The sequence below is a fragment of the Gracilinanus agilis genome, chromosome 3, assembly GCF_016433145.1.
Source record: "Gracilinanus agilis isolate LMUSP501 chromosome 3, AgileGrace, whole genome shotgun sequence".
Taxonomy (NCBI): Eukaryota; Metazoa; Chordata; class Mammalia; order Didelphimorphia; family Didelphidae; genus Gracilinanus; species Gracilinanus agilis.
In genome coordinates, this window is record NC_058132.1 from 509,968,091 (window position 1) to 509,983,501 (window position 15,411).

The 15,411-nt window shown below is 33.8% G+C and overlaps 1 protein-coding gene across 2 annotated transcripts in view; it reads left to right on the plus strand.

The window, feature by feature from the left end:
* COL4A1 (collagen type IV alpha 1 chain) overlaps window positions 1–15,411 on the plus strand; it is a 207,023-nt gene that overhangs the window by 125,398 nt on the left and 66,214 nt on the right. The window contains exons 17-25 of one of the 2 annotated variants that reach the window (XM_044670532.1): window positions 572–616; window positions 710–763; window positions 2,281–2,322; window positions 3,925–4,010; window positions 4,854–4,888; window positions 6,851–7,015; window positions 9,477–9,572; window positions 11,671–11,757; window positions 12,384–12,454. In XM_044670532.1, coding sequence (XP_044526467.1) covers window positions 572–616; window positions 710–763; window positions 2,281–2,322; window positions 3,925–4,010; window positions 4,854–4,888; window positions 6,851–7,015; window positions 9,477–9,572; window positions 11,671–11,757; window positions 12,384–12,454 — 681 coding nt within the window. The remainder of the gene's footprint in view (window positions 1–571; window positions 617–709; window positions 764–2,280; window positions 2,323–3,924; window positions 4,011–4,853; window positions 4,889–6,850; window positions 7,016–9,476; window positions 9,573–11,670; window positions 11,758–12,383; window positions 12,455–15,411) is intronic. The other variant, XM_044670531.1, reaches the window with a different exon arrangement.

A 15,411-nucleotide genomic window follows, 5' to 3' on the forward strand; every position in this document is an offset into this window, starting at 1 on the left:
TTTTTATCTTCTAGACTAACCGTTAGGCCTGCCTCATCTGTCAATTATTCTTTTCTTTCTTCCCAAACTGAAATTAAACTTTCCTTTCTCAGATCTCATAGCATGTCACACTTCTTTGTATTTAGACTAATATTTCTTTGTTTATAGTTATATGAGTATTTTCATTATGTTGAAAAGACTGTTGTACTTGGAGTAAAGAGATCTAGGTTTAAAACTCAAATTTTTACCCTATTGGAGGCACTTACATTCACTGAACCTTGGTTTCTTTGCATTAAAAATTGTGGAGGATAGTTTTATAGCCTATTTTACAAAATTGTTGAAAAGAAAACACATCATAAATCTAAAAGTACCATGTAAAACCCAGTTGGTATTACTAAATTATAAGTGCCTTCAGGCCAAGAGAAAGTTCCATTCATTTTTGTATCTTCAGGGATTTGATATAAGACCTTGCCTGTATACTATGTACTTAAGTAAAGTTTAACTGAATGGAGAACATGATTATTCTTTTCATCTTTGAATACCGTTATATCATAATTTATATTCTGCTAATGGTTCATTCTCTGTTGTCTAGGGGAAACCAGGAAAAGATGGTGAAAAAGGAGAAAGGGGGAGCCCAGTAAGTATTTTCACAGTTCTTTTATCTTAGCATATATGCATATGCCCACTTTTACGATATACCAATGCAATTGTTTTGTCCATCTATTTTTAGGGTTTTCCAGGTGAAGCAGGATTCCCAGGAATACCAGGTCGAGATGGTCCTAAGGTGAGTATGTAATTGTATTTGGACTTTAAAAGTTACATCTTACAACTATGCCTTTAAAATTTTTTTAAAACCGGAGTAGCCCTTTATTTTCTGTAAGGAGAGCCTGAAGAATAAAATTCAATCAAGAAAGTTAAAAGTAAAAGAAATTTTCCTTTTCTTTAAAAAAAAAACACCAAAGTTGATGTTAAACATTTTACTCTATTGTTTAGAACTGGGAGCAAGAGAAACACAGACAAAAGTAATAAAACCTCATATTTTAATAATTTTTATTTTTAAAAGGAACATAAATATATATATATATGTGTGTGTGTGTGAAATAATCATGATCCTCATTTTGTAAAATTGAAAGGAACATTTATTATCCCATTTTTAAAAAAAGCAAAAACAGATTTGGAAGGGAAGCATGACTCCATTCTCCAAAGTGAATGAGAAAGCCTTCTCATTATTTTAGGGTCCACCATACTTCTTCACATTTCTCTTAATAAAAGATATTCATCAGTTCTTTAAGGGGAAGCTTTGAGCAGTGGACAAAGAGCTGGTCTCTGGCTCATGACCACCTCTGTTCAGCTCTCTCCTCTTACACATAATGGCAGACTAATTTGAGACAGTCTTTTAGTGACCCAAAATTAAGAAAGGTAAGGATTGAGAAAAGACCATCCAATTTGAGAACTAAGAGAACTTGATACTATTGGAAAGATCTTTGTTATCTGAGCGATTAAGTTTGAAGTCAGATTTCAAGGGATTGAAAAGTGAATGTGGGTTAAGATAGTAAGGGCAGATAATAATATCTTTCTAGGAGCAGGTCCAGGTTGATAGGTTGAGGGAATGGTAGGAACAAATAAACATTTTCCCCCCAGAATAAATGAAAGTTTGGGCATATTTGTCAGTAAAGAATGAATCACAATATAGGAAGAAATTGAAGATTAGAAAAAAGGGAATGATTATGAGAAAGAAAGGAGATAAGATGGCCTTGCTAAGAAGGGATAGTTCTTCATCTGAGACTAGAGTAAAGGATAAGGAAAGAGGAGATGCTATCAAAAGATTCTGAAGAATAGTGTAAGGGAAAAGAAGGGACTCAAAGTTAATACATCAACTTTCATGTGTACATTAATTGATACAACTATTGGCAGAACACTTTGTCTATTTACTTATGGTTAATATTATTAATAATTATTGTTATTAATAATAAGAAGTTTTCTCAATTGCAAAATGGGGATAACAAAAGACCCTGACTCCCAGGGTTGTTATCTGCATCAATTAAGATAATATTATGAATAATAGTAAGGATAATGATAACTAGCATTTATATAGTGCCTACTCTGTACCAAATGTTATACTAAACACTTTACAAACATTATTTCTTTGATAATATCATTTAAGATTAAGAAACTATAAAAAGTTCAAGGACCTAACATATCAATTCTATTTTACGGAAATACAAAGTATTTAATAGCATCACCCATTACAGTGTAATTTTTGCAATAATAGAATAAATGTGTAATTCATTTATTTTTTAGGGAGACAAAGGACAAACTGGCCCTCCAGGTCCACCAGGCTCTGTAAGTAAAATAAATTTTATATGTATATTCCTACATTTTGGTGCTTCAAGTTCATTGATTTTCTCATTGTTTTAATTAATGTAGATTATAACTCCTAACATGCCTGATTAGATTGCCTTTGTGATGAATAAAAATTCATCTTTTTGTGATCATCCTTATGTCAAGCCCTTTTTCCCTTTGACCAAACTGGTACTTAATTGACTGACAAGCAGTCATTGAGCTCAATTAAGACTCTATTTAAAGTCTTATTGGCTTGGCAGGCTTCTGTGCAAGCTTGCATGCAGCTGCTAAATCTTTGAAGCATCCAGGTTGCCTCCAAAGACTTCTGAGAGATGAGAGTAAGGCCTTTGTCTTGGTGAATATCTTTAAAACTTTTAAATTATAGGGCAAGAAGGATAGGGCTTAACTGTTACATAGGAAGCTTTCCAAGACTGCCTTTCCCCTCATCTTGGCTCTCTTCTATTTCACATGTGGCCATGATGGTTGCACTCTGTCCTTGGAGTTGTCTATAGGTGTAGAAATGATCAATTATCACTCTTTTTGGAAAATGGGGAAAATACCTGGGAGTAATTTTTTTTCTTTTTATTAGTTAAAATATTTCCTGATGTTACCGAATGTGACTTTTTTTTAAAAGGAGAAGTATGTACCAAAAATATGATAACTTTTTGCGAGAGGATTTTTGCCTATTTTTATTTGATTTTTTAGCTTGGTACTTTGTTTTCTCTTCTAGAGAGCCCCAGGTTATCAAAAACAAGACAACTTGACATAATATAAAAAATAGCAACAATAATGAGTGTTTGTATATGTGTGTTGGCTGATGTTAATCTGGAAAGATTGGTTTTGTAGCTTTTCTTGAGTGACAGTAAATTAGCATTTGAGAGAATAGTATATTAAGTGCAGATAAAAGGTAATGAATGTATTTCCCGGTCCGCTTGTCTGCTGTCATCTCTTGGGACTGCTTTTAAGGAGAAGGCCTCTTTTATGTTTGATACCTCCATACCATCCATTAGCTTGTTAAGAATGTCCTGCCTAAGTGGAATTGCTAGTCAACTACAGGAGGGATGAGGGAAGAGGAGAGGAAGACAACATAAATCATGTAACCTTGGAAAACTTTTGTGAAGATTTGTTACTGAATTAAAATAAAGAACTTTTAAAAAAAGAATATACTGGCTAGCATCTCCCATAAGTATCTCCTTGGGAAATTTAGAAATACCCATTTGTTACTGACTGTTTTAATTGAAAATTTCTCCATACGATGGCTAAAATATGTATGCTCAGGTATCCCTAAGGCTTTTTTAAATTAGAGAAAATAAACCAAAATAACATCATCAACTCATTGATATGAATTCTTACATCTCTGCCGGGCTTCCTGGCAGATTTCTGTGTTAAGGAAACCTGAGAAATGTTGGGTCCTCTCCATTCATAGCTACTCTTTCCTACTTTAATAGCTCTCGAAGGGCAACTCATGGTTCCACTTGCTTTAGGCAGGTGTTGAACATGTCTTTAACAAAGCTTAATGATTTTCTTCCCATATGTAGACATATTCTTGATTGCATCTACAGAGCCTAGCATTCATGGACACCTTTCCCTACTTTGATATAGGTGATCAGCACACAACCAGGAGGTGAAAAAGGAGAGAAGGGATATCCAGGTACTCCAGGATTAAGAGGTGAACCAGGTCAAAAAGGTAAGTTACTTTTTGATCCTTTTTGGTCTGAATCCATTCTATTAAAAACATTTGTGTAATTGTCAGAATTATATAGTGAACAGTGCAATGGCTAATTTTTTACCTTTTACTTTAAACCATGTCACACTGAATGTGTGTTTATATGATAAGCCTATGTAATAATTGCAAATTTGCACATGGGGAGAGGAGCTTTTTGGTAATACTTGATGGATTTGTTTTATATAATTAGATGCTCATTACATTTACTGTTGAAAATGAATTGATGGGGCAGTTCAGACCTGGAGATGAGAGGATCCTGGACCCAAGTCACCTCAGACACTTCCTAATGTGTTTCTGCATAAGTCACTTATGCTTTGGGACCCATACTTAGTATCAGTGATTCCCAAATTTTTTTGGCCTACTGCCCCCTTTCCAGAAAAAATATTACTTAGCCCCCCTGGAAATTAATTTTTTAAAAAATGTAATAGCAATTAATAGGAAAGATAAATGCACCTGTGGCCATCACTGCTCTCCTGGATTACTGCAGCACCCACCAGGGGGTAGTGGCTCCCACTTTAGGAATCGCTGCTTAGTATCAATTCTAAGACAGAATGTAAGAATTTTTGAAAAAATAAAATGAACTAATTCTGATAGATGTCAGCATCGACTGAAGAAAGAAGAGTGTATTACTACTTTTCTGTTCTTCAGGAGATATATTAGGCTCATATAGAACTATTTCTTTTCTTTACTTTTTCAGGTGTATTTTTCATGTCTTCATTAGCATGAATATTTATGATTATGGGACATAAACCAATTAAGTGATAAACTTGACAAACTTAACTCTTTTAACTCTCTGTTTTTCTCTCTTCTTAGGTATCCCAGGTCCACCAGGTCCCCCAGGTAAAAATTCAATTTATAATAGGAATTTTCCCCCCAACTTTACCTGGATTTTCTTTTTTTTATAGATCTTCATGGAAATTGATTTGCACATTCTGCTTAATTTAAGAAGTGCAAATTTAAGAAACTTAAATGTTTATTGAACATATAAATTAATTAATGAAAATAAAATTAATTATATAAAATAATTAATTAAAATAAAAATGATATAAATGCTTTGGGAATGATAATGAATATGTAAAAATATGCTAGGTATAATTATATTTAAATATATAATTAATCTTAAGATATTCCATGTGTATATGTGTATATATATTTATACTGTGGGATTACTATAACACAGTCTAATTATATGTTGTACTCTAAAAATGGTTTCTCTTTCCTTTTAGCTATCTTATTTAGTATATTTACCCAATTCCAGAATCTATAATGACCTCTTTTTGTCTCTCCTATTAAATTCTGACTCCTCTGGCTTTCAGGGACTTAATAAGTAGCCCCTACATTAATCCCTAATACAAATTCACAATGACAATTTGACTTTTCCATGTTTCCACTTTCCAAACCATCATGTTAATTACTGCATCCCAATCCGCTCTCTTCAACCCATCTTTCGAAGCCCAGTTCAGCTTTTGCCTTCTCTGTGAAGTCTTTCTTAAATATTCTAGTTGAGACTGAATTTGTTCTCTGAAGTCCTGTTATAATTATAAGTTGTTCCATGTATCTTAGTACTCAGTTGTTTTCTTAGTGTTTCAGAAACCTCAATTTCATTGAAAACTTCTTGAGAGTAAGAACTCTGTCTCTCCCTCCATATATATATATATATATATATACATACATATGTATTGTATTTCTGAAAGCATTTAGAACTACTTTCCTAAACCTATAGACTCAGAACATACATATTTGTTTGAATTATTAGAGACCAAGCTATCTTATTAACTAAATTGTTCAATACCTTAAAAGGTCTATGATTTGTCAATGTTAGTACTCCCCCCTCATTCACACAGATCACAATTTCTCTACACCTTAGGAGAATGATTCAGTTCTCTCCTCTCTCTCTTTCTTTGTCTCTCTCTCTCTCTGTCTTTCCCTCGTCTGTCTCTGTCTTTCTCTCTCTTTGTCTCTTTTTCTCTTTTCCTCTTTCTCTTGCTCACACAAATGCATGAGTGTGCGCACACACACATATATGTTTTTCTCTGTGTATCAATGGATATATGTGCATATCTATGCATGTATATGGACCTGTAATTTTAGTTATATATTGATCTGAACTTGTAATTTCAATCACATAGTGGGCATTTAATGAGGAAACTCTCATTACCAATATAGGTAATTACTTGGGCAATATTCCTAACTAAAATCTTGACATGGGTAATCATAATTCATGGTGAAACTACATTTCTTATGTTCTAGTTTTTGAGGCCTTCAAGTACCCACTTGTTAGATCTCTTTAGTCTCTACTTCTGTTGCTATGTCCAGAAAAATAATCTATTTATTATCCTCTCCTTTTAGTTTTAATTTTTCCTTTCATCTAACCCCAGTTTCTACACATAGGACATGTTTTCATTCCCTAGGGAGAAATTTCATATTTTTCTTATTGCTTCTGATTTTAATATTTAGAGCATTCTTTTATCAGTTCAAGATAAGGGATAAACATTGATGCTTGAGCATCATGAAAATATTCATACATTCTTTCATACCAGTCTGTATGAATGTTAAGTATTTCATCCTTGGAGGTTCATTTAGCTAAGTCTTAGAGCACATCCATTGTAATGTCATGTACCTAATACATATTGAGTAATTATCTACTAGACTACTTCTCTTTTACTCTGTAAAATGAAATCATATTTTCTTAGTGGTGGTGGGGTTTTGTGTCTGTGTGTGTGTCGTGTGTCTGTGTCTGTGTGTGTGTCTCTGTGTGTTTTATGTGTCCTTTAATACTGATTGTTTATTTTCTGATTTAAGGCTACCCAATCCCAGGGCAAATTGGTGCTCCTGGATTTCCTGGAGAAAGAGGAGAAAAAGGTGACCCAGGTCCTCCAGGACAATCATTGCCTGGACCAAGTGGAAGAGATGGGGATCCAGGAGTTCCTGGGCCTCCTGGAGCTCCTGGTTTACCAGGCCATACAAGTAAGTTATATTTATTAAATTATTTGTTTCTCTTTGAATTCAGTCTGTCCTTAAGAGTGAGAGTGAAGCAAGAAAGCTCCAAGCCTACTCAGGATCTCAAACATAGCCTGTTGATTGGTCATCTTTTTAAAGAATAAGGAGACAAGCTCTACGATTAAAGGTTATTATGAATGGAAAATTCAAATTGTTAGTATAATTCCTAGAATTTTAACAAATAAATAACTGGAGATCATTTCCTCTAGATTAATATCATTTATTAATAGGGGCATGCTATTTATTAATAAAAGATGAGTTCATCATGTCTGTCTCTTATATGGAAAGATGCTCTGTAAGCCCTGACCCTCTCTTTTATAGAGAGCTTTGCCCTCTTTCTGATTGGCTTGACAGTTTCTACTTTGGACTTGCCCTGGCAGTCCCAGTTGGTGGATATTTTGAAAGAGGAAGTGGATTTAGACATTTCAACTCCTTCCCCATTACTTCAACCCAAGGGTGGTGGGTGGAGGGCTACTCTTCAGATAGGTGAAAGTTTACCTATGTAGGGACAAGTGATTGACCCTCCCCTGGGCTTTAAAATGCCTCTGAAAGGGTACTTTTATTTATAGATAGTCTTTTTATGCTGTCAAAGTCATTTACAAAAGACAAAATGTTTCATATCATTTAGGTGCCTTGAGACTTAGGAGTAAATTTCACAGAAATATTACTAACAAGTAATTCAATTCAACATCATTTTTTCTCATTAGGTATGTTATGGACTGTCTCTATAATACTATTTAACATGAAATAAGACTATGTGTAAGCTATGCTTTTATCATCATTTATAGAGATTTAATTACTAAAACATCAATTAGATTAGAATTAGAATTAGAAAATCCTTTCCTATAATATAACATCAGACTTAATAGTACTATATCCCATCAATGAAGCTTTAGAATATATATCTTGATAGGAAAATAAACTGAGAAAGTGAGATGGTATAATGGGTAAGAGTACTGGATTTGGGGCTTAAGGTGACCTGAGTTCAAATCTCATCTCAGACATTTACTAGCTGTGTGACCCTGGGAAAGTCACTTTTTAGTCATTGTTAAGTGGTTTTTCGGTCATGTTCAACTCTTCATGACCCTATTTGGGATGTTTTTGGCAAAGGTACTGGAATGGGTGGACATTTCCTCCTCCCACAGCAAGTCACTTATTTTTTCTCAAATTAAATTTCCTCACCTATAAAATAGCAATATTATTAGTAAAAACAAAGATGATTAAATGAGATAGCATACATAGCACTTTGCAAACCTTAAAGGCTCAATAAATGTTAGGTACTACTACATACACTGATGAGGTCAAGGGATCATAAAATAGAATTGGAAGAGACCTTTGAGGTCATCCAGTCAGTCCAGTCTCCATATTTTACAGTTGAAACTGAGGCATAAAGATGTTCAATGACTTTCCCAGTTTTACACAAGTATTAAATGGTATTTTACCCAGTTTTCTTTCCACTGCACCATACTGTCATGCTTAAGGACACTTCTGCTAACTATGTGACTTACCTGCTTCTGTTATTCGTGTAGGCATATTAGATTAGCTAATTTCCTATCAACCTACCTTAGCCTTTATAGACTAACATATAAAATAAGCACAGAAATCATGAAGCATTAAAGGGTATTTTATAAATGAGAATATGTTTATGTACACAATATGACTTAGGCAAAGAGACAGTTTAAAGCTAATTGCTACCTTGGGGCACATTAATGGTTCATTAACCATGCACAAGTTAAACAGTCTTGTTTAGAATTTCCTACTGAATTCCATGACTGTCTTTATTTCCCATATGGTTACAATGAGTTCTAGGCCATCTGTGTCTGCAAATAATCTTAATAGACAGAAGCTGTTCACCATAGATCATAATATTAATTTTATACCTTGTCATTTAGGATTTCCCTAGTTTTTGATTCAGATTTTAAGTTATTTTTATTGATTTGCCCATTTACTCTAAATTGCCTTGGCATCAGAAGTATACAGGGGTCCTATTCTGGTATTCCATTGAGGGGTGATTAAAGGGTTCCCTGAACAGCCTGTTAATTGTATTTATAGTATTAGTTATGGTATTGTAGGATTGTCATCTATAAAAGATCTTAGAAATGATCTAGTCCAGTCTCTTTTATTTTACCATCATCTCTTATAGACTCTCTTTGTAATACCAGTAAGACAGACTTGAGAAAAGCAGTGTGTCATGGTGTATAGATTCAGAAATATCTAGGTTCAAATTCTTTCTCTAACTTAGTAATAAGGAGGATATCAATTTAACTATAGACCTCAGCATATCTCTGATAACAGTTAAGCAAAATTTGTAGTAGCTATCCCAAAAGGGTGGCTGTAAAGTGTGAAGGTGAAACTCCCTGCCTGCTCTCTGCTAGGAAGTCCTGATTCTATAAAATAAAAATTCTTCTTTATTTTGTTTCAATTCTAGATGGAATTGTGGAATGCCAGCCTGGACCACCTGGAGATCAAGGTCCACGAGGAAGTCCTGGGCTACCAGGATTAGCAGGGGAGATGGGAGAGAAAGGTAATTTATTTTAAGGGTTTGGCGATTTTTTTTAACTCAATGTTCACAACCAATACTAAATTTGTAAAGTTTGGGTGAGTGGGATATCCTCAAGACACGTTTTTTGAATAATTGTCTTTTTCCACTTCTTTTGAAATTGTGTCATTTTGAGCTTCCAAGATGAAAATGCCCTAGAAAGAAAGGGACATCCCTCAGAGTCAGTGTCATTGTTCATTTGCCATTTCCATGTGATTTTATGTGAGTAATCCTCATGTAGACAAACTTGGCAGATCAGACTCTGGGTCAGAATGGAAACAATAGCATACATTTCCATTTAAAATTTCAGGAGCTTAAGTCTTGCGAATGCTAGTATTTCACTAAAGTTATAAAAATTAACAAACTAACAAAAGTATAGGCACGCCCCAAATCTTAAAGTCCATCTAAAGCTTCCTATCTTTGTAAATCTTAATTTAATGGTACTGACTCTTACTTCTTATTGCTTGATGAAGTGATTTATTTTTACCCCTTTGACAAGTCATATGTAACATTTATGGTAGGGCAACTTTTGGCCTTCTGGCCCTCTTTACCCATATATATCTCTAGAGAGCTATTTATACTTCTTCCTCTGAATATACATTTCTCCATATCTGTTTACCTTTCTCACAGTGCATTATATGGACAATAACTAGCTTTGAGTAGGTAGTTGCTCTTTTATTTTGATCCCACAGTGTGTCATTTCAGCACTGACTTACTTCAGGTGGTGTGAACTAACACCTCAGTTATCAGTTCACACTTTCAAAGGAATGCTTACAGTATGCTAAGATCATAACCCTAAAGGAAACAATGGTGGTTAGGTGACTGGAAAAAGGGAGGCTGGACAAAGAATAGGAAGATTTCAAGAAGAGGCAAGTGGGAAAGAATGTCCAGGAGGTGAAATGGGATAGCGATAAACACCAATTTTCCTCATTTCTCTAGTAATAATGGTTTCTATGCTTTTTTCCCCCTCTGTCATGCCAACAATTTGCTTAGAAACAAGGTAATTGAAGGTTTCAGCTTTAAAACCTAAACCTACAAGCAAGCGTAAGTGCACCTATTAACAATTATCAAAAGATTTTTCTTGGATTGAATAATGCTTCTGAGAAGATAGGGGAAAATATGTTGTACCGTTTGTCTCTGTTGTGGTATGCATTGTTTTCTCCACAAGACCTTAATCTCAGATTGGCGCACTGATTCTTTTTCTCTTTGATTGTCATCTATCAGTCAACAATATTTATTGGGTGCCTAGTGTGTGGAGAGGAGGCATCTAGGTGGCAAAGGAGATAGAGTTGCTGGGTCTGGAATCAGAAAGACTCATCATTGTGAATTCAAATATGGCTTCAGACATCATTTGTTGTGTCACCCTGGGCAAGTCACTTAGCCTTGTTTGCCTGAAGGTTTCTTCATATGTCAAGAGGAAACCTTTAGGCTGGAAAAAAGCTGGAGAAAGAATGATGAACCATTCTAATACCTTTCCCAAGAAGACCCCAAATGAGGTCACAGATAGACATTACTGAAAAATGACTGAATGACAAAAAAGTGTACAGAGAGCACTCAGCCATAATATAGCTTACATAAACAGAATAAACCAAAATTATAAAGTATTTAAAGGTTTTTACAATAGATAAAATATTATGAGGCAGAAAATAGTTTGCCCCTCTCCCTAAAAGACCAACAAAAACAAACAAAAAACCCCCAACATGTACCATATAAAGGCTTACTGCTTCAGTCCTTATTGTGGGAGCTAAGGGGAGTATTCTTCATTTTTGTTGTTGATGAGAATAATTAGAGGCAAACATAGGCTGCATGTGAAACACTGGATTCAGAGAAGAATAAAAGTCTGGGTAAAAATTGTCTTAGTCGTCCACAGAAGAAAAAAAGGATCATACTGAAAGATGTACCAATTCTGTTGCTTATTTGAAAACCAATATAACAAAAAGATGTGATCTTTTGAAAATCTAATTTTAAAAGTGTTTGCTAGTAAAAGTGACCCATTTACCTTTATTTTACTTGGTCAGCATAATGTACTGAAGATTTCTTTACATATAGTCTGCTCACATTGAACATACGTTTCATTTTGCAGGTGACAGAGGTCAAGGTTGCCTAACATGTGATGTAGAACAAGGACTGCCTGGACTTCCAGGTCCTCGAGGACCACAAGGAGAAATAGGTCAGATAATTAACTTTGATGTGTTTAGACACTTCTTGGGCACAGATAATATCTCAAGTAGCATCATTCTTGGTCAGAAAGATTGATAATCACCCTTATGGCTTCTCAGGTTCCTGGATTATTACATTTTAATCTAAAGAAGAATACGAATTTTATATAACTTTTCTGCCCACATGGTATAAAATAATATTGTATTTTGTAACTTATTAAAGCAAAGAATTTACTAAGAGCTAAATAGTTATAAAATAAATGGTTACAGAGGCAGACTCTTTACAAAGTCCTATTGCTGGATGAATTTAATACTTTTTACCAAAAAAGTGAATATGACATTCTTCTGGAAGACATCTGTTCCCAAAAAGAAATTACTTTAAAAAAATCTGCACCCAAGCCATTTTACATGGCCTTAGAGTTCCTTTCCTTTCTTTCAGACTGCTGAAATGTCAAGATAGCTGTAGCTTTCACTAGGGATTTTTACTATAAAATCTATCTTAGAATATCTACTTTATGTAAAGATGTTCCCACTTTTTATCATTGAATTAGGGATTTTAATGTAGAAAAAAAAAGGTGATGTCATGTTTTAGTCATGTGCTATATTTATTCCTCCTTCCCTCCATCTTTTTGTTTAGGTTTTCCAGGACAGCCAGGTGCCAAGGGAGACAGAGGTTTACCTGGACATAATGGTCTTGAAGGGATGCCTGTAAGTCTACCATTATGAACTTAAATCTCTTTGAAGATGTCAAATGAGATAACAAGGAGCTAATAAAATAATATTCAGAAAGTGCTTAGCACAGTTCTTGGCACATAGTAGGTGCTTAATAAATGCTTATTCCCTTTTTAAGATAAATTATATATTTACTTTTTTATTGCTATTTTGCCTCATACTAAAGAAATGCAGTATTTCTGAGCGATCCAGTCATATCATTTGTCATCCTAACATGAAAGTGATTCACTAAATCTCAAACAAATTTGAGAAAAAGGTCAAGTTTGTGGAAATCAGAGCAGATCTGGATTTGCTTTTTACATTTCCACAAACCTGGTCTTGGTATTTCTATGCATGCCATAGATTTGAGGGATGCTATGCCATCTTCTGGTAGAATCTCTGTAGCTCCAATTTTAGCAATTTTTCAAAGCAAACAAAATGTAGCCTAGTGCCCTCCGGTGGCATTCCCAAGCAATTGCAATGGCATTTTTCTCAAGCAGTGCCATCATATCAAGAAACTCCTCAAAAACTTATTAGTGAATAGGGCAGATATACATTTTTGTTACATTTCTGGGAAACATGAGTTATAGTATTCTTTTTCCAAGAGTTTACTATACCTTTTCATCATAATTTTTATCAATTTTGGTTATTTAAAAACCCTGTGGTACTTTGGAAAATCCTTATCCTAGCATATTCTAGCTAAATTCACTATCTTGCTTATTATTCAGGGCACTTGGTGGTCATCAACATTACATGAAACCTTCTGGTTAAACACAATATAAATTCTATCTCTAGCTTATTTTAAGAGAGAGAGGATAATTGAAAAAATAGGCAAAAAAGTATTAGAGATTATTTTGTTATGTAAAATCAGTACCATTTTCTAATGCACTGAAATGTTATTGCTTTGCTTACCCAATCCATGTTCCTTCTGTTCAATTTAAGGATTACCTTGTATCTCTAATTCCTTATTGTGCTGTCTTTAATTTAGAAAAAACTGAAATCTCTTTCATGAGTCTTTTTTGTTGTAGCAGAATTTCCCAAAGGAATGTAAACTGGGCAGGTGTTTTCTTAGATTGCTAGAAGCTTCTGTGTGTTAGAGGGCCAGGACCTGGGCAGCTCAAGTAAAAGTGAAATAGCTAGAAGCAAACAACCATTTGTTTCCTTTTGAAGTTAAATTTTGGCCTCTTGACTTTCCAGAATAATCTAGGACCCTAGGGGAACTAAGCTGGGAATTGCAATTGTTTTAAGTATATCTAAATAAATTAAAAATTCAGCTGAACTGAGGAAACTCAGTCAGTGGTGAATATCAAAGACAAAGGAACTTTGAGGAAATGGAAAAAGGATGCCCTTCCACTTATTTAATTTCTCCTTATCAGCTTTTCTTTTAAGGTACCTGGGATATTTCTTCCTTAAAGTTTTGTTTGAAATTAGTCCTGATGCCCTTGAAAACCATATTGAAGGAAACTGAAAAGGAGAAGGAGGAGAGAGGAAGGAAGTTTGGGAGAGAGGGAGGAGGGAAGAGAGTAAGAAAGAGAGTCAGGAATAAAAAGACAAGAAAAAAGAAAAAGCTGGAAGATAAGAAAAGGGCAGGCCCTACTTTGAGTACCTAATTTTATAAATATATATGTATATGTATATGTATATGTATATATATATGTATATATACACACACACATATACATATGACTGACTAGCTTATAATGAAGAATTCAAAAAAACAAGATAAAAAATCCCATAATGAAAAGCATGGCTCATTTATCTAATTGCTAAAAGACTGATTATTTTATTAGTATAAGTTTTGTTGAAATAATGAATTTAATGATGACAATTATAATAATATCTAGTATTTACATAGTGCCTACAATGTACCAGGTTCTGTGCTATGTGCTTTACAAATATTATCTCATGTGCATTTAACTGTGCAACAGAAAACAAACTACCAAGGGATCAGTCAAACCTACAGAGTAATGCTTTCAGATTATTTTCTGATATATTCTGATTTCACTAATTGCTTCAATAACATTTCTCAGGTATTTTGCTTTGAAAAAACAGTATTTCCAGATGATATACAGCAAAGTTGAGCAAATAGTCAAAGTAGGGAGGAGGACCAGGAAAGTATTATTTTTTCTCTTTAATGGAATATTTCCGCTGTCAATAATTATAAAATGGGCTTAGGTGAAGTAATAATAATAGCTAAAATTTATATAGCACTTACTATGTGACAGACATGGTTTTTAGCTCTGTTCAATTATTATCTCATGTAATTTAATCTTCAAATATATAAACACCATGTGCTTATGTATCTATCTAGTTCTATTTATATAGATCCACATAGTTCTTTAGTTTATATGTTTCCTATTTACATATAAAATATAACATAGATATATCTGTAAATATCTATTTAAATATTTATTGATACAAGTATATATAATACATCTAATAGTATATATGTAATATACAAATAATTAAATATACCTATACATGGATCTATAGATATATACTTCCATAAATGTTAGAGATATATATTTCAGTAACTAGGCTTGAATAGAACTCTATAAGTTGTTCTAGGAATAATAACTTTTAATTCAAATTTATTTTATTTTCTCAATTATATATAATAAAAATTGTCAGCATAGAATAATAACTTTAAAAAGAAAGTTAAAGAACTTGCTTTTCTAAGATTTATACTTGCCAAGATTTAGATGAAGAAAAATATACACTGGTATTTATTTGTAAGTTGTTTGTCTTGATCTTGATCCCTTCATCTTGATGGAGGAAAGCTAATGATTTCTGGTATGACCATTTGCCATTTATTCAGTGTTGAAGCAGCCAATATCTATTTTTTTAAACCCTTACCTTCTGTCTTCCATACTAAGTATTAGTTCCAAGGCAGAGGAGTGGTAAGGGCCACACAATGGTGGTTAAAGCAATTTGCCCAGGGTCACATAGCTAAG